Consider the following 20,480-nt stretch of genomic DNA (forward strand, 5'->3'; position numbering starts at 1 on the left):
GATGATGTAATATGAAAGATACGTTATGTTGGTACTCGGTTGAGTAAGGTACCGGGTGCCCGTCGCGGCCCATCGGTTTAGGTCGTGACACACACTGTCACTCTTTCTTGTTCATTTCAAATATTTTCTCCTTTCACAATTTTCCACACCTTTCATTCTTTGCTTTTCTTGAATCCCTTTATTCATTTCTACATTGAACATTCTTTTTGTCTTTTGCTTTTCTTCTTTTTCATTGCCTTTCCTTTTCTTCATTTTGTGCCTTTTTATCACTTTGTTGCAATCCCCATCTCTCCCCCTAAACTTATACTTTTGTCATGTGCTAAGGAAAGATCGGGTGCCAAGAGAGGGTATCTTTCAGAATGGTAAAGGCTTGTATCATGGTTCTTGAAGGAAAAAGGTCTAAGGCTCAAAAGGGTTGACTAAGGATTTTATCATTGGTAGGATATGGAAGTGTTCAAGCTATCATTTGGATCAAGGAGAGCCTATAATCATGTGTCAAGTCAAATTACACTTAGGATTTCGCCTCGTCAAACATTCAGTGCAAGTTCTAGACCAATGGCTCGGGACTAGGACTTGCAATGCAATTTCTCACCACACAAGCTATGGGATCGCTAAAGACACAGAGTCGGGGGCCCACAACAACCTTAGATAAGATTTGAGCACACAATGGTCCCGAAAAATCACTTGATGATTATCGGCCAACACAAGAGTCTCAAGGTCATAACTTTCACCATCCTATACACAACGATTTGCTTTTGAATTAAAAAGGTTTAGGTAAAATGTAATAAGCAGGCTTTAGAAGGTTAATTTAGGGGTTTTCTAATTGGAAATATCTGAATATTCTAGAAAAGGGCCAGCATGCCTCATTTTGATTAGTACAAAAGTACTAAAACCAATAGGAGAAAATCAGTTGTCCAATTCTGTTGGAATATGCTGTTTGTGTCTAAGGAATAATCCCTTCAGCACATGGCATTATATATCTCTAAATATAGTGCCTTTCATACAGATTTTTACACACACACTCAGCACCATTCTCTGCAGAAAAATTTTTCTCTCTTCTCTGAATTTCAGACTTAAGGAAAATCTTAGAAAATGCTTCAAAAAGAAACCTCTCCTTCTGTTAACAAGCTAAAAATGAGTTGAAGAGAAGAACTTTCTTAGGATTTTGTTGGTACTTTTGGTTTCCAAGTAGTGTTTTGGTTTTGAAATTCTAGGGTTTCTTTGGTTTTGCTGAAGCTGTTTGGTTACTACTGTTGTTTTCTGCTCCTGAACTTCTTCAAATAGTCTTACCTTCATTTCAGTTGTTATTTAATTGTTGTGTCAAGGTACATATGATTCTTTCCCTGTTTGACTACCATGTAATTGAAACTTAAGATGAATATGAGTTGCCTTTGTTTGACATTGTTTGTATATGTTTGCTATGGCTTACATGCTAAAACTATAGTAGTGCAAAAGCTTTTCCTTTATCTCTAAAAATGCATGAGTCTCTTTATCTTTAGTTTTATGTTATAGGGTTCTGTTTTCTTTGTTAGACTCTAGCATTGATTATCTCATCCTAGTATGCATTTCTGTTTCTTTTGCATTAGTTAAATAACAGGCTTAGACTTCCCTCATTAACACCTTTTCTGTCCATTGGGCCTGACCCTTACATAGTCAGGTTCATGGATTGAATTTTCCCTTTTCTCTTCTTTTTGAGTCTGTTCTAGAATTGCACTAGGGCAGTATGCCATGATTTGGGGGTTTGAAACCTATATTGGTTCATGAGTTTAATCTTTAACATGGAGAAATCCATGAATCATAACTGTTTTCTTGCATTATGTGGTTATTTTTGGGTCTGGAAATGTAATAAATTGGTGTAATTAAAGGCAATTCTTTGGATCTGACCTTTTCACATGATCAGATTCATGAAATCCTTAGTAAAATAAGAGCTGATTTGGGCGGTGAAAGTTTCAGGTGTGGCATTTAAACAACTAACTTGTGAGAAGCAGCTCTGGAGCTGATCTCTTGCAAGTTGGTACATTGGTTGTGAAGAAATTGATGGCAAGTATCCAAGGCTAGAAGATATTTTCCTTTATTTTCAGTTTAGAAGTTCTTTTTCTTTCGTTAAATGTTAGTTGTGAAGGAATGTTAGGATAATGATTCATTAGGCTAAATTCTATTTTGTATAAAATTTTGGATTGTGAGTATTGTAAATGGACTGTTAAAGTTTAAATTATGTTGATTACCAGTAGATTATCAATGTTAGTATTTTCCTCTTGTAATAGACATTTTTGTGGTTGCATGTACTAGGAGTTGGGCCAGACTTGCAACCCAGCCCAAGTCTGGGATTTATTTGAGCAAGTCTGGGCCTAGGCCATTGGGCCTGGGTAATGAACCCAATCGTTCGATCAATGTGTATATCTTCCTCTTATGAATCATGATCTAAATACATGTATTATGTTTTGTGAATTATAGTAACGCAAATAATTTTGGATTTGAAACGTGTTTGGATTATTCTTTGAAATTCTGACTATTGTCTTTGGAAAGTAATTGGGACTACATTGTGTAAAAAATATATTTTGAGCAAGGCTATGTCCAAAATGCGAAAGGTAGACAGGCCCAGCTAGAAAACACATAGCAACTGGGCCCGCCTTGAATAAGCCCAATATAGGTACATTTACTTGAAGTTCCGGCATGACCGAAAAACATGGGGTTTCTTCTCTACTGGGCCAATTCATGAGCCCACGTACAGCTTCTACAGCTGAATTGTTCAAGAAGAGGTCCACTGCCGGCCCAAAGAAATTATTTTAAAAGTAATTTTAAGCCCAACCTTCTCATTTTAATTAAAAGATTTCTTAGTTTTATGTCATACACGTTGGGCCTGGGCCCGCATTGGCAACGGACTGCCCTGCTTGCATCATTTTTCAGAATTTATGAATCATATTCGAAACCCGACTATAACAACTCAAGCATGTAAATAAATTAAGATCTTTTCTCTTTCATTTTATAGAGACATAATAGAAAAAATGTAGTCATTGTAGGTTTATCCTTTCATAAAATGAGACGAGTCTCACCAAACAAAACAATGCAAATTGCGGGGCCTTCAATAACTGGTCACAATAAAATACTTAGAATTTGGGATGGACTGTCTAGTGAATTTCACTGCCTTCCCCAAAGACAATAAACGCGTTAGACTCTTTAGGCGCGACTTAATTAAATTACGTTCTTAAACTCGGGTGCGCATTTATGTGACCCAAATTCAAATCTCAACGGAGTCGGAATGTATTAACAACCATGGGTGCATTGACTGTGACGTGGTTCGAGACGCAGTTTCACGACATTGCAATTCTATAAAAATGATAATAATAAAAGCGGTTTAAACTTAATAAAAGCACATAAGTAATAACATGTATTAAATCAGATATCTAGCCATTATAACATTTAAGAGACCGTGCTAGAACCACGGGATTCGAGGGTGCCTAACACCTTCCCTCGGGTCAACATAATTCCTTACTTAGAATTTCTGGTTCGCAGACTTCATTTGGAAAGTCGAATATTTTCCTCGATTTGGGATTCAAGATAAACCGGTGACTTGGGACACCAAAAGCCAAACCTTTCCCAAGTGGCGACTCTGAATTAAATAAATAACCCCATTTCGAATATTATCACTTAAATTGGAAAAACTCCCTCGCGCATTTTTACCCTTCGGGGCGGGCGCGCAAAAAGGAGGCGTGAAAGCTCTGGCGACTCTGCTGGGGACATTAACCTAGAACCACTGGTTCAGGGTTCAAGAATCGAGCTTAGAATAATTGTTATATTTGGCTTTATTATCTGATCTTTATTACATGTTTTGGCATAACGTGCTAAATATTGTCTTTTACCGCTTTGATATTATCTGAACTGTATATAAACTGTGCCGAAACCCTTCTCTTCTTACCTCCGGGGAGAAGCTCGCTGGTCGAGACTCCCCATTTTGTTAGTGTCAATACCCTGAAATAAAAAAAAAGAGGCTCGGACAAGTTACGAAGCCGGATGGCCTTTTGGTTCCCGGTAAGTTGCCCCCTCCTCGACTCGAGTTGTCCGCTCGGGTACACAGTCTAGAACATATACCCAGGTTATAAACCTAGTATAACGAAACCTCATACCGAATCCCTAGTAGGAACGCTTATTTGCATCATGTTGCATTTGACATAGGGGACTCAACACAGGGGTTGGGTCCGTCTAGGACAGGCAACCTGAAATGAAAAGACCATCCTGCTGCATCCTGTTTGTTTGGCGCATTTATTTGCTTCAGATCTGCATGCAGACCGATTTAAAAAAATAAATTCAAAAAAATAGGAAAAATAGTAGCAGCGTAGGGAGATAATCACCTATTTTTGGAAATGTCCAAGTAGTGTCAAAACCTCGCCGGAATTTTCTAAAAAACAAAAAGAGAAAAGAAAAAAATGAAACAAAATTTGTCTTTTAGTTTGATTTATTAAAAAAAAAACATATAAAAAAAATTTCTTTTAATCACTTTCAAAATCAAAAAAAAAATATCAAAAAAAATATATATATTTATTTAAAAGTAAAAAAAAGGGAAAATTCAAAATCCAAAAAAAATGTTGTTTCTTTTGTTGTATCTCTTTTATAAATTAAAACTAATAGTCCAAATACTTCCTTAAAAAGATTTTCTTTGGTATTTATCTCTTTTCATAAATAAAACAAAATATAAAAATCCAGAAAAAAAATAAATATATTTTTTCCTTTTCTTTAAAAGATTGTATTCAGAGGGGGTTTAGTTTATTTCCTCTATTTCTGATCGGACCGAACTACGCCGGTTTGATTCTCACAGGGTGTGAGATACGTAGGCAACCCTCATCGGGTCCAACCTCCCCTTTTTCAGAAATAGCCAAAAGGTCAGAATTTTAACTTCATCATAAATGAGTAGGGTGATACCGTTTTGTCAAGAATAGCCGAATATTCCCGAAAGGGACGCCGGAAGGCTGACTTTGCACAAACAGCCATTTTTGGTCATTTTGAACTTTGACCAATTTGCCCGACAGCCTTGGAATCCTCGTCCCCGAGGCTCTGTGAGGCCATGTTCCCAATGTCGGGTCACCATTCTAAAAAAAAATAAAAAAAAAATCAAGTGATGTTTTTGTTGTCAAAAATAGCCGAATGTTCCCGAAAGGGACGGCGGAAAGCTGACATTGCATAAACGGTCATCTTTGGTCATCGTTTTTGATTTTTGACTGGTTGATCCTCGCAGCCTTAAAATCTTCGTTCCCGAAGTGCTAAAAGGCCGCATTTGAAAACCGAGTCCATTATTTTGAAAACAAAATCTTTTAAAAAAAAACATAGATAGTTTTATTTTTTTTAGTCTAATAAAAGTTTTTTGTTGGCATAATCACCTTAATAAATGTGCAGGATGAGCACGATACAAAACAAACCCTTTTCGATAATGACCAAGATCCCTTTTGAGTTGCGATTATGGTGGAATGACCTAGGCAAGGAAGGGCAAGGCAAAGTAAAGAAATATCTGAAAGATCTCCCGGATTTACTAGACATCCAGCCTCGGGGTGATATTATCAGATCATTGGTCACTTGCTGGGATTCAGCACACAGTGTATTTCATTTCTCGGACTTTGAGCTCACCCCGACATTGGAAGAAATAGCAGGATACATCGGAAGTGATGAAGCTCCGTTAAGGTTCAAGTACTTGATTGCTCCTAGGGCCATCACGGTACACCGGTTTCTGGATTTCCTAAAAATACCCCAAACATTTCACCATCCAGATCTCGCCAAAGGTTTCTGCAGCCTCCGCCTCATATATGCTAGATACGGCCACGTGGGCGGGTTCAATAAGCCAGACTTCAAACTATGCAGTAGAGGTAACCGACAAAAGTGGGATGAACACAGGCTGGTAGCTTTTATGATAGCCTTTTTGGGCCTTATAGTATTCCCAAGGAAAGACGGAAACATCGATCTAAAAGTAGTTGGGGTCGTCAGTACCTTGCTCACCCATGATAAGAGTACTCTGGCGCCTATGATTATGGCTAACATCTTCCGGGATCTCACTATTTGCCGAGCCGGGGGCGACTTTTTCGAAGGATGTAACCTATTGTTGCAAATGTGGATGACCGATCATTTGTGCCACCGCTCCCCGCTCTTGGGTTACGGTTCGCCCGAGAAGACTTGTATTGGAGAATTCTACACAAGAATCGAAGGAGTTAGTCTGCCCGAGGGAGTCACAGCTTGGACGTCATTCTTCCGAACTCTCACTGCCGACCAAATTCAGTGGACGCTCGGATGGCTCCCTATTGAGGAAATCATATACATGCCGGCAACCAGGCCCCACTTTCTATTGATGGGACTTAAAAGCATCCAACCCTATGCATCGTATCGGGTTTGAGGCAACTTGGGAGGTATCAAGTAGTGCCAAAAGATGAAGACTTGAGTACCCAAGTGGTTGAAATCAGTCCGGATGGTTGATTCCCCGAAGAAGAAGTTCACCAGATCTGGAGTGAGTGTTAACATCTGACGGCAAATACTTGTGTGTTGGATACAGCTAAAGGAGAAGTCTCCCCGGGGTATCACACCTGGTTTAGGGGTGACATGTCCTACGAGAGACCAGCTAAAAGACCTCATCTCAGAGATTTCGCTGAGTCATCCCAGGAGCAATGGAACTGGTTAGCAAAGGAGAAAGATTATCGGACAGAGATCAGTGAGTTGAAACAACAGGTTGAAAGTCTGAAATTCAATAACACTATGCAGGTCACTGCAGATCGAGGCGAGAAGAATAGATTAGCCCAAGAAAATGAAGAACTTAGGGCCCAAATCCAGAAATTGAGAATGGCTCTTGATAAACAACCAAGGAGTCGATCAGACGAGCAGTTGATAAAAGGGCTGAGAAGTGAAGTCAGAGAATGGCGAGATGGTTTAGAAGAGTCTAAAACATCATGGCAGAGCTCAAAGTACAATGGAGAACAAGAGCAGATAAGCATCGCCATACTTGAATCAATTGAAACACGACCACGAGAAAACTCTTGCCAACATGAAGAGAAAAGTGGCTGCACTTGAGGTTAAAGCAGTTGAGCAGGCCGAGGATTTCCAAATCGAAAGCAGACACTGTTACGACTTGTTGGCCCAAATGGAAGTAGAAGTGCGGCAACTGAAGAATCAGCATATGCAGGATTCTCATGCGTTAAAAACATGCAGTGATCAGATAAAACGCTTGCTTATAGAAAAGAGGCGAACCAGAGAAAAGATTAGGACCATTGTCCATGCCATCATCAGAAGGTGTCTACGGTGTGAAAACATGACCAGCATTACCGTTCTCTCGGTAATAATGGTTTATGTCAAGCAGACCATGCATGAGCTGGAAAAACTTGAAAGGGATCTCACACCTAATACCGTGGTGAGGCCGAACAATGCCCTGCGGGCGCCAATTCTCGAAACCTTAATATATTCCTAGGTCGAGTCTGCATCTTAGCATCTTCTGTCCGTCTTTTCGCATCAGGGTGCATTAGTCTGTTTGAGTCTGTACTTATTTTCAAGGTTTGTTTATTTTCCCTTTTTCAAATGTTGGTTGTAATGGATTGCTTCAGTAATAAAATGTGTTCTTCTTTTACACTCCTCTTTCCCGAACTACGCAAGATCTGATTCACGCGGCATCGTAATACGTAGGCAATCCTCATCGGATCCGGTCACATTTTTTACTACAAATAATGAAAACAATAATAAAAAAACAAAGAAAGAAAATGGTGATAAATAAAAGGAAAGCCTAAGGAGAAGCCGGAATAACACGTCTTTGTTGCAAGCATGAAGAAACTCACCTAACTGTATAGGTGCATCACACCCCAATGTGAGATTATCTGTCTGTTATTTGTTTCAAACTAACCGTTTGTTTGCTGATAAGTTCAGGTTCCTAGAAAAGTGGTTTGGTTTTGTGGTAATCTGGCCTCACATTTGTACTTCACGAGGTCAAAAGGAAGCGTTCAGCCACCCGTCGCTAAATCAAGAGGAAGTGTTCATACATACTTCACAAGGTCGAAGGGAAGTGTCGAAATGTCTTCAGAAATTCCTCTGCCAACGATTCCTATTTCGGAGGAAAGTTCAATCTCAGCCATCCCAACTTCTGAGTCAGCAACTGTCGAGGAAAATAGAATTCTGCGTCTCCGCATGATGGAAATGTGGGACGCCTGGGCCAATGGAAAAGAGCTACCAAGTGCGAGCCCTGGATTCCCTGAGCTTTTTCCTAGGGCAAGTGGGACCTCCAACATCCCACAAGTTATCCAAATACCCCACTGGGATTTCCTACCATCTCAACCTACTTTACTGGAACACCTTCTGAGTCTCGCCCCCAGGTGTTAGCTGCCGGTGCGGTTTCAAACATATTCATTGCTCCACCTTGTTCAGCCACGGCACAACCTGTTTTACCCAGGCCTAACTTTGATTCATCATCCTTCACATTTCAAGCACCACCTCTTCCATTGGAACCTAGCCAGTTCACTACCAACACTTACCCTCAGCCGTCTCGGTACGAGTTTATCGCAGGACAGGAGAAAGCCGAGAAAACGCCTGAACAAGAGGAAATGACCAGAAAAATGAGAAGCATGGAGCAAACTCTCAAAAATATACAGGGTCTGAGCGGGCAAAAAAGCGTATCTTACGCTGACCTGTGCATGTTCCCGCACGTACATCTGCCCTTGGGTTTCAAAACCCCAAAGTTTGAGAAATATGACGGGCATGGGGACCCCATAGCCCACCTCAAAAGGTACTGCAACCAGTTGCGGGGAGCGGGCGGAAAAGAAGAACTTCTTATGGCTTACTTTGGAGAAACTTTGATCGACATTGCTTCTGAATGGTATACAGATCAGGAAGTATCTCGTTGGCACATTTGGGACGACTTGGCTAGGGATTTTGTCAGGCAGTTTCAATATAACATCCACATTGCCCCCGACAGGAATTCATTGTCAAATCTAAAGAAGAGGCCTTCGGAGAGCTTCCGAGAATATGCTGTCAAATGGCACGAACAAGCGGCCAGAGTCAAACCTCCGATGGATGAAACAGAAATGGTGAGTGTTTTCCTTCAAGCCCAAGAGGCTGATTATTATCAAAACATGATGTCAGCATTGGGAAAGCCATTTGCTGAAGCCATCAAAATCGGTGAAATGGTGGAGAATGGGTTAAAAACAGGGTGAATCTTTAGTCAGTCTGCTATAAGGGCCACCTCCCAAGCAATCCAAGGCGGGTCTGGAGGAGGAGCAAACCGAAAGAAGAAGAAGGAAGAAGCAACAATGGCAACTTCGAGTGTAAGAAAACCCCATCCATCCAGATTTCATTTCTCTGAAAGAGCTGCGCAACACTACTACCCCCATCAAGATGCGGCCTATGCTATGAACCTTCAGCCCTACACAGTAATGAATGCACAACCATATATTAGGCCACAACAACAATTTCACCAAAAGCGAGTTCAATTTCCAAGAAATCAACCACCCCACCAAGCTCAGTATAATCCCCGACCTTCACAAAATAATCTCCCCTACAACGCCCGCACTCGAGAGCCGCCTAGGAAAATGGACTTCACACCTATTGGTGAGTCATATTCCAACCTTTTCCCTAAATTGGTCCAAATGGGTTTGTTACAACCCGTACCCCCAAATAGGCAAAACCCAGAGTCACCCTCTTACCAACCTGGTGCCCGATGTGCCTATCATTCTGGAGTGGAAGGGCATGACACTGAGAGTTGTTGGACTTTGAAAAGGGTTGTTGAAAACCTCATAGAACAAAAGCGGATAGTGTTAAAGGACAAAGACATTCCTAATGTGACCAACAATCCGTTACCGGCTAACAACAATGGACCAATTATTGGGATGATCTGCGAAGATAAAGAGTTTGATCCTATCTTGAAAGCCATCATTGCAATCGCCGACATTGAGAAAAAGCCCAAGACGTATGTAAAGCAAGAAAAGGTGGACAAGAAGAGTAAAAACCCCCCTCAAAACACAGAAAAAGCAGTGGAAACCAAAACTGAGGTAGTACCCTCGAAAGATGTCATCCTTTATGTCCCCCGAGGTTCGAAGAAAGGACAAGTGACATTGGACCCTCCAAGAAGGTTTGAGCTGAACAAAGGATCTAAAATGTATGTGCCCAAAGGGACCTATGCGGAACGGGGGCCAATAATTTCACCAAGGCTGAATGAGCCCGTGATTATTGGACGCGTGCCGCAGAGGCCCATGACAGATCCTACTACCGTCCCGTGGAATTATAACAAGGCGGTAGTAACCTACAAAGGAAAAGAAATCCTGGGAGAAGTGAATGAAACTAACCCAACTGAGAAATACCTCAACTTGGAGGAGTTGAATGATTCTACAAAGAAGCGTTTCCCACTCAAGAAACCAGTTAGCGCCGAGGAAGCGGAAGAGTTTTTCAGGAAAATGAAAACTGCGGACTACGAGATAATTGACCAACTCCGAAAGTCTCCCGCTCAGGTCTCGTTGTTGTCTCTATTAATGAATTCAACTGAGCATCAGAAAGTGTTGATCAAGACCCTCAACGAAGCTTACGTCCCAATTGAAACTACCGTGGAACAGCTAGAAAGGATGGCAGAAAGATTCTTCATGATCAATCAGATTTCCTTCAGCAAAAATGATCTGCCCCCGGAAGAGGCCGCTCACAACAAGGCCCTCCACCTAACAGTTAAATGTGAAGGGTACTATATGAAGAGGGTCATGCTGGATGGCGGGTCCGGAGTAGATATCTGTCCCCTTTCGACTCTCCAAACAATGGAGATCAAGACAGGGAGAATCAGGTCCAACAGCGTATGTGTTCGTGCCTTTGACGGCATCAAAAGGGACACCCTAGGCGAGATCTATTTGATTTTGACTATTGGACCTGTGGATTTTGAGGTGACCTTTCAGGTCCTAGATATGGATACTTCTTACAATTTCGTTCTAGGAAGGCCTTGGATTCATGCGACGGAAGCCATACCTTCTACTCTCCACCAGATGGTAAAATTTGTATATGAAAATCAAGAGATTATAGTCCACGGAGAGGTGAGCATTCAATTTATCGAGACCCGTCGGTTCCATGCCTCGAAGCTAAGGAGGGTAGTGAACACATAGTCTATCAAGTTTTCGAGGTTTTGGTCGCAGACCAATGCGAAAAAGGAAGCCCTTACCCTCAACCTTTTCTCTCAAAAGCGTCAGTTATGGTTGCCAAGGAAATGATCAGGCATGGTTATAAACTGGGGAAGGGACTCGGGGCATCGTTGCAAGGTATCACCGAACCTATCACCTTACCTACCGCCGAAAAGTTCTTCGGTGTTGGTTTTTACACCGAAGAAGCTGACGTAATGTGGGAAAACCAACGGAAGAGCAATGGTTGGGTTTTATCTCAGCCAATTCCGCATCTTTACAGAACATTTGTCAGACCCAAGTACAATGAAGAAAGAGAGGATGAGACCTTCACGACCGAGAAAATTGTAGAAATCTGTGGGGTTATGAGGCAAATGCTGTACGAAACCCATATGGTTCAGCCGGGAGAAGGCTCGAGCACCGCTGAGGTGCTTTACATGGGGCCTGGTGCCAAATTGCAAAACTGGAAGGCTACTCCGTTTCCGATCAAGCGGGAATCCTGGTAGACCAGTCTTGCCACCTTTTCTGCATCACGAGTTATTTTGGGGTGTAACTCGAATGATTTCCTTTTAGTTTCCTGTCCTTAAATTCTGATGTAAACCCTATTATCTTCAAAATTCAATGAAATGAAATTAATATTTCATCTTTCATCTTATTTATTCTCTCTGATTTTTTTATTTTTTTTGTTTTATTTCTTTCAGTTCTAATAATGCGGTTTTAAATAACATGACATGCTTGCGGACTTCATGCCCGGATCCAAACATGCAGTCTAGCTACGAAATAATGAACCAAGAAATGGAATACGATGAAGAAGAGGCTTTTAAGGAAATAAATCGAGAATTGGAACACTTTGAGAACAAACCTAAGCCGAATTTGAATGACACCGAATCGGTTAATTTGGGAACTCCTGAGGAAATCCGAGAGACCAAAATAAGCATTCACACGGACGAGAGAACGCGAGACGCGATAGTTCAACTACTTTTTGAATTTAAAGATGTGTTTGCTTGGTCATACAATGACATGCCAGGATTAAGCGTTGATCTAGTGGTGCATAAATTGCCAATTCACCCTGATTGTCCTCCAGTTCAACAAAATCAAAGAAAGTTCAAAACTGATGTCAGTGACAAGATTAAAGAAGAAATCACCAAGCAGATGAAAACGGGAGTAAATCGGGTAGTCCAGTACACCACGTGGTTGGCGAATGTAGTTCCAGTGCCGAAAAAAGATGGGAAGACTCGGGTATGTGTGGATTATCGATATTTGAACAGAGCAAGTCCCAAAGACAATTTCCCATTGCCCAACATCCACATCCTTGTTGATAATTGCGCCAAACATGAGATCCAGTCTTTCGTAGATTGTTACGCTGGATATCATCAGGTATTGATGGATGAAGAAGACGCCGAGAAGACTGCCTTCACTACACCATGGGGCACTTACTGTTACCGGGTTATGCCATTCGGTCTGAAGAATGCCGGGGCAACTTACATGAGAGCCATGACTGCCATTTTTCATGACATGATGCATCAAGAAATAGAGGTGTATGTGGACGACGTGATAATCAAGTCCAGGACTCGGGACAATCATATCCAAGACTTGAGGAAATTCTTCGAGAGACTGAGAAAGTATGACTTGAAGCTGAACCCGGCCAAATGCGCCTTCGGAGTCCCATCAGGAAAGCTTTTGGGTTTCATAGTAAGCAGGAGAGGTATAGAGTTAGATCCAACAAAGATAAAATCTATCAGAGATTTACCTCCCCCAAGAACGAAGAAAGACGTGATGAGTCTGTTGGGCGGGTTAAACTATATCAGTCGATTCATTGCCCAGTTGACTAGCACGTGTGAGCCCATATTTAAGCTATTAAGGAAGGATGCAGTGATCAAATGGACGGCTGAGTGTCAAGAAGCCTTTGACAAGATCAAAGAATATCTTTTAAATCCCCCAGTTTTGGTCCCGCCAAAGCCAGAGAGACCCTTGTTCTTGTATCTGACAGTCTTGGAAAATTCTTTCGGTTGCGTCCTCGGGAAACATGACATAACCGGAAAGAAGGAGCAGGCGATCTACTACTTGAGCAAGAAATTCACCGGCTACGAGGCCAAGTACACTCTGCTGGAAAGAATGTGTTGTGCTTTGACGTGGGTTGCTCAAAAATTGAGACATTATCTTCAAGCTCACACTACTTACCTCATAAGCAGGCTGGATCCTTTGAAGTATATATTTCAGAAACCAATGCCTACTGGAAGACTAGCCAAGTGGCAAATCTTGCTTACTGAATTTGACATAGTCTATGTCACCCGCACGGCAATGAAAGCCCAGGCATTAGCAGATCATTTGGCCAAAAATCCGGTTGATGAGGAATACCAGCCATTGAGTACTTATTTTCCAGATGAAGAAATAAATACCATAGAAGTGGTCTCGGAAAACACTCACGTTTGGAAGATGTTCTTTATTGGGGCCGTAAACGCCAAAGGTGTAGGAATAGGGGCTATCTTGATCTCACCTGCTGGTCAATATTATCCGGCTATAGCTAGGCTTCGTTTCTTTTGCACGAACAATACAGCTGAATATGAAGCCTGCATCATGGGCATGAATATGGCTATCGATCAAGATGTTGGGGATTTGTTGATTATGGGGGATTCTGATTTGATTATCCGGCAAGCCCAGGGTGAATGGGAAACTCGAGATGTCAAGCTTATTCCTTACCGGCAGCACGTAGAGGATCTCAGCAAGCGGTTCAAATCAGTAGAGTTCAGGTATATCCCGCGATGTCACAATGAATTAGCCGATGCACTTGCCACTTTAGCTTCAATGTTACCTTATCCAGGCAATGCCCACATCGATCCCTTGGAAATCCAAATTAGGGAAAGGCATGGTTACTGCAATGCCATCGAGGCAGGACCAAGTATCCAGCCATGGTACCAGGATGTTAAGAGGTTCTTGAAAACACAAGAATACCCCGAACATGATACTGGAGATCAGAAGAGAACTATTAGGCGGCAGGCAAGTGGATTCTTTTTGAGCGGTGAGATATTGTATAAAAGAACCCCTGATCTCAACTTATTAAGATGTGTTGACGCCGAAGAAGCAGGCAGAATCATGCATGAAGTACACGCAGGAGTATGTGGACCTCATATGAACGGGTATGTTTTGGCAAAGAAAATTATTCGGGCCGGGTATTACTGGATGACCATGGAAAAGGACTGTTTCAGCTTCGTTCGAAAGTGTCATCAGTGTCAGGTGCATAGAGATCTAATTCACGCACCTCCCACAGAACTGCATCCCATGTCTGCACCTTGGCCATTTGTTGCCTGGGGTATGGATGTCATTGGTCCGATTGAGCCCAAAGCTTCAAATGGACACAGATTCATATTGGTCGCTATCGACTACTTCACAAAATGGGTCGAGGCTGTCACTCTCAAATCAGTCACTAAGAAAGCCGTGGTGGATTTCATACATTCAAATCTTATCTGTCGTTTCGGTATTCCTGCAACTATAATCACAGATAATGCAGCAAACCTGAATAGTCATTTGATGGAGGATGTGTGCGAACAGTTCAAAATAACGCATAGGAATTCCACTCCTTATCGGCCCAAGGCCAACGGCGCTGTTGAAGCGGCGAACAAAAACATCAAAACGATTTTGAGGAAGACAACCCAGAGTTCCAGACAATGGCATGAGCAGTTACCTTTCGCCCTGCTGGGATATCGCACTACAGTATGCACATCAGTAGGGGCAACCCCATACTTGTTGGTTTACGGGACCGAGGCTGTAATACCGGCAGAGGTAGAAATCCCTTCTCTCCGGATCATTGTTGAAGCTGAAATTGAAGATAGTGAGTGGGTCAAAACCCGTTTGGAACAGTTAACGCTGATCGATGAAAAGCGAATGGCTGCGGTCTGTCACGGGCAGTTGTACCAACAAAGAATGGCCCGTGCTTACAACAAGAAAGTGCGACCCAGGAATTTTGAAGTAGGTCAACTGGTGTTAAGGCGCATTCTTCCACATCACCAGGAAGCGAAAGGAAAATTTGCTCCTAATTGGAAAGGTCCATACATCATCAGGAAGATATTGCCCAGGGGAGCATTGTATCTAGGTGATATTGAAGGAAAAGATCCCGACACAGTCGTGAATGCGGATGCAGTAAAAAGATACTATGTCTGAACTTGCTCTAATGATGTTTTTGCACATTTGAGAGGACGAAGGCTTTCATTCCCGCTACCCAAACACTCAAATCCTTTGCTAACCCTTTGAGCCGTTTACCTTTCTTTCATTACCCTCTTTGGAACCCGGAAGTGCTGGAAAAAAAAATAAAATAAAAATAATAATAATAATAATAAAATAAAAAATAAAAATGAAAATTTGTCTGAACTACGTTTGACTTGATTCCGAAAGGATATGTAGGCAGTCTCTCTATGGGGTTCAGTCACACCAAAACAAAAATCCAGTTTTTCCCCGAAAGTTAAACTGGGGCAGACGTTATAATAATTCGGCGATAATCCTGCCTGGACGGTTCCAAAGTTGTAATTCGATCCAAGTTCTTTTGACCCCAAACCTGTTGCAAGTCCTTCCGATCAATCGGCAAAAGTTTCTGAAAAATCAAAGGACGCAGTTGCTCGGATCCGACGCAGTCAGGATGAGAGAAATAAAATGAGAGAGTCTTATTGGTGAAAACCTACAGGCACCATAAGGTGATGGCAAGCAGAGAAATCAAAATGAGAGAGTCTTGTTAGTGAAAACTCATGACGAGCACTATAAGGCGACGATAAGAAGAGAAATGAGAGAGGTCGGCTAGCGAAAACTCGCAAAGGGCGTTGTCGGCCGAAAAGAGGATTTCACCACAGAAGGTTCTGGCAAGGTTCCCTGGTTTGGAAACATAGATCCATTTGGTTCGTGAGAAAATGTAGGTTCGTGAGAGTCGGGCATCCAGTCCAAAAAGCAGGTTATGTCAATTTAAATCCAGCATGCACCTCAGATAAGTCTTTCTTTTCCCCGAAAAGGACGCTTCTCTTTTTAAATTCATTTCCTCGCTCTTTATTTACCTTTCTTTGGATTCCTTTTCGGTTTAACCCTAAGCCCCAAAACATGCTAGAAAGAAAAGGTGGCAAGACCGGTTTCACAGGGCTCTGTCTGACAAGAGGTGGAGAACATACCCGGCCCCAGTGATGCGTCAGCCCAATCCCGACTGATCGTGACGTTTGATTACCTCAAAATCCCCAAGCAGAGTTTGAGACGGAAGAAACAGAGCCTTACACGCGCAAATCATCGTGAAATCTTGAAATATTGAGTCTTATCAGTTTGAAAGGAGGTCACCTTGGAAGCCAATCAATGGTGAATTTTCTCAACAGAAATGAAACTTGGGACCAAGAAAAACAATGAAGGCCACAAAACCGACCACAATTTCAAACTAACAATTTTCCTTTGTTTGAAGTTGAAGCAGTTGCAATACAAAACGAACTAAGCAAGAAGTCGGTACAACCCTGCGAGAGGCAGGTGCCGCCAAAAGGAAATGCGCAAGGATTAGAAATGGATATGCTGCAATAATCAACCCAAAAGGGAAGTCTCCTCCCGATTCTTTCCTACATTTTTTTCCTAATCCAATGATTTCCCCGGCATAACCCGAGAACCTCTTTCCCTTTTCCGGCATAACCCGATGACTTCCCCAACATAACCCGAGGACTTTTTCCCTTTTCCAGCATAACCCGATGAATCTTCCCGGCATAACCCGTGGACTTTTCCGGCATAACCCGAGGACTTTTTCCCTTTTCCGGCATAACCCGATGATTTCCCCGGCATAACCCGAGGACCTCTTTCCCTTTTCCGGCATAACCCGATGACTTCCCCGACATAACCCGAGAACTCTTTGCCTTTCCCGGCATAACCCGTGGACCTCCCTGGCATGGAATAACCCAGGGACCTCTTTCCCTTTTCCGGCATAACACGATGATTTCCCCGGCATAACCCGAGGACCTCTTTCCCTTTTCCGGCATAACCCGATGACTTCCCCGGCATAACCCGAGGACTTTTTCCCTTATTCGGCATAACCCGATGAATCTTCCCGGCATAACCCGTGGACTTTTCCAGCATAACCCAGTGAATCTTCCCGGCATAACCCGATGACTTCCCTGGCATAACCCGAGGACTCTTTCCCTTTCCCGGCATAACCCGTGGACCTCCCTGGCATAACCCGGGGACCTCTTTCCCTTTCTCGGCATAACCCGATGACTTCCCCGGCATAACCCAATGAATCTTCCCGGCATAACCCGTGGAATCTTCCCGGCATGACCCATGGACTTTTTCCGGCATAACCCGATGACTTCCCCGGCATAACCCTAGGACTCTTTCCCTTTCCTGGCATAACCCGTGGACCTCCCTGACATGGCATAACCCAGGGACCTCTTTCCTTTTTCCGGCATAACCCGATGACTTCCCCGGCATAACCCGAGGACTATTTCCCTTTCCCAGCATAACCCGTGGACCTCCCTGGCATGGCATAACCCAGGGACCTCTTTCCCTTTTCCGGCATAACCCGATGATTTCCCCGGCATAATCCGAGGACCTCTTTCCCTTTTCCGGCATAACCCGATGACTTCCTCGGCATAACCCGAGGACTTTTTCTCTTTTCCGGCATAACCCGATGAATTTTCCCGGCATAACCCGTGGACTTTTCCGGCATAACCCGGTGAATCTTCCCGGCATGACCCATGGACTTTTTTCGGCATAACCCGATGAATCTTCCGGGCATAACCCGATGAATCTTCCCGGCATAACCCGTGGACCCTATCCAGCATAACCTAGCAATCCTCCCAATTTAGGGCTCCGATCCCTAAGTTGAGCAAGTTTCCATTTAGCCAGCCTTAGGGCTCCAATCCCTGAACTGAGCATTTTTCTGTTAAGCCGACATTAGGGCTCCAATCCCTAAGTTGTGCATTTTTACCTTTTGCGACATTAGGGCTCCAATCCCTGAGTTGCGCATTGTAGACTAGGGTTTTTCCAATCCCCTCATCAGTGCTGTAAATTTTCATGACAATTAACTCACGAGATTTTCCTAGTGAAACTGGGGCAGAAAATTTCGTTCGTTTGTTTTGTTGTTTCAGCAGGTCTGACCCCGAGGTGCATGGATCGAGACGACCTACGGGATGAGTCTCAATCCAGAATAAAGAAAAGAAGAAGAGAACAAAAAAAAAAAGAAGAAGATGTTCCCACATATTGGAACAAACAAAGGGCAGGTCGCTCAAAAAATTGGATCAAATTCCTGAGCTCCGCCAATCCCGTTTCATTCAATACCGCAGAAATAAACAGGCGCCTACAACTTGCGAGCATCAAGATTCGGATTGAAGTCTACTAGCAGAATCAGCTAAGACCCAAGATCAAGTTGCAAAGGAATTATAGATAGGGATCTTGTAACTAGCAATTGACACGCATAAGTAGTTAGTTCAATTTCAATTTTCCTTTGGTTGTAATAAGGCGATCAGTAAAGCAACAGTGGCAACAGCAATGGCAGTAATAGCAAGCATCATAATCCCAGGGTAGTCCCAGCTACCAAAGTTTCCCGAACTACATTGACTTGATTCCTGTTCAGCCCAGGATATGTAGGAAACCTCTGAAGCAAAGATTCGGTCAAATCTTTTTCAAAAATGCTTCATACGGAGTACTCGGATGGGCAAAAATCGCTCACTTTATCTTTGCACGAAAACCCTTCGTGTCTTCGGGCAAAGAGGGGCAGCTGTAAGCACGTGATTTTTGCCCTATATGAGAATTACTCCCAAAAAATTCAAAAATAAAATGATTTTCCTTGGTGTGCAATTTTGTGATATTTTTGGATAATTATTTGTATTTGTCTATGCATGTTTATTTGTTAAATTAATAAAAAATACAAAAATATGTCGCATTTTGCATGTAGGATTTAATTCTACAATTGTTACTAATTAAGTTTGTTTTACAAAAATTAAAAATTATAAAAATAGGCATTTTTTGCATTTTTAGCATTTAATGTCCAAATGTACAATTTTATGCTTAATTATTACTTAATTGTGCGTTAATTGTTATTGGGAGTTAATTTGCGCTTTTATAACATAATTTAGTTCTTAATAATAATTTAAATATTTTTATAATTTAGTTTTAGAAAAATAAAAGAAGAAAGAGAGCGAAAACATAAAGAAAATCGGAATTGGGCCTCTTCTTCAATTTCAAACCACGAGCCCAAAAAATTGTCCAACCTTTCCCGATGACCCGGTCCATCTCCACGCGGGTCGACCCGGTCCGCCCCATTAACCCAAATACCCAACACCCCTATCTTCATTTTTTCATTTTTGGTCCAACACAAAACAAAACAAAAAAAAAAAGAAACCCAAACCCTAAGAACCTAAACCATCCGCCCCCCCTCCCTATCTTCTTCTTCCCCAAACTCAAAAACACACAACCATGGCAGCCTTTCCACCTCCTCACGCCCAGAACAAGCTCCAACACCATCGTCGAACGAGCTCCAAACGACCATCGTCGCTGCCTCGTCGAGCTCGAGCATGAGCTCGCATGGTCGTTGGTCGCCATGTCTTCATCTTCTTCGTCGAAGGCAACACCTCGCCATGAACGACCCCTCAAGCTCTAGCTTCAAACGACGACTGCCCCCTTCCTCGACGTTGCTGCTGCCCGCGTCCACCATTTAAACAACCAAACGACATGCTGCTGCCTGCTAGCTGCTGCTGCGTACTTTCCTCTTTGCCGCTGCAGCTGCTTCTTTTCCTCCATTTTTTGACTCTGCCACTGCTTCGTCGTCTTCTCCATCCAAACGGCCAGCTGCTACTGTTTCTTCTTTGCTACATCTAGCCATGGACAACTGCTGTCGCTGCTGCATTTTCCAGCTTCATCGAGGCTCGTCGCCGCTGCTTCTCCTCCTCCTACCATGGCAGCTGACGTTGTTGCATCTGCTGCTTCCGCGATGACCAACCATCCATTTCACACCTAAACCCAAACCCTATCGACGACCATGCTGCCCGCAGCTGCTTCATCGCTCCCATGGCTGTGTTCTTCTGCTTCACCTCCTTCATTTGCTTCTTAGGTTCGTCTTCGTCGTCGTTTGTTCGAGTTTTGGTTGGGGTCGTCAAAACAGTCCATCCGAGTTCGTCTTGGTCGGTCATTGTTCGTCGTTTCGATCCGGTTAGTGGTTTTTGAATTTCACTTTTGTCCGTATTTTATTTTGATGTTATCAAATCTAAAATCGGTAAATATTTGATTTTTGTTTTGTTCGTGTTCATTGTTTTGTTAATTTTTCAGTTTGTTCATGTGAAATTGTTAGTTTAATGTTCGTTAGATTCAAATTGAAGTTTAATTAATTATTTTCAGTTTGTTTCATGTGTTATGTATTTTTTCAAAAATTGTTAATGTTTG

General features: G+C 42.5%; 1 protein-coding gene across 1 annotated transcript; it reads left to right on the forward strand.

Annotated features, from left to right (window-relative positions):
* The first annotated feature begins 8,783 nt into the window (after positions 1 to 8,783).
* LOC142163378 (uncharacterized) lies at positions 8,784 to 11,605 on the forward strand. The gene is made up of 5 exons (XM_075220659.1): positions 8,784 to 9,160; positions 9,728 to 10,364; positions 10,497 to 10,784; positions 10,884 to 11,018; positions 11,186 to 11,605. Exons 1-5 carry the CDS (start codon positions 8,784 to 8,786, stop codon positions 11,603 to 11,605), a joined length of 1,857 nt encoding a protein of 618 aa, XP_075076760.1.
* Positions 11,606 to 20,480: the final 8,875 nt, after the last annotated feature.

The sequence above is a fragment of the Nicotiana tabacum genome, chromosome 1 (assembly GCF_000715075.1).
Source record: "Nicotiana tabacum cultivar K326 chromosome 1, ASM71507v2, whole genome shotgun sequence".
Classification (NCBI taxonomy): Eukaryota; Viridiplantae; Streptophyta; class Magnoliopsida; order Solanales; family Solanaceae; genus Nicotiana; species Nicotiana tabacum.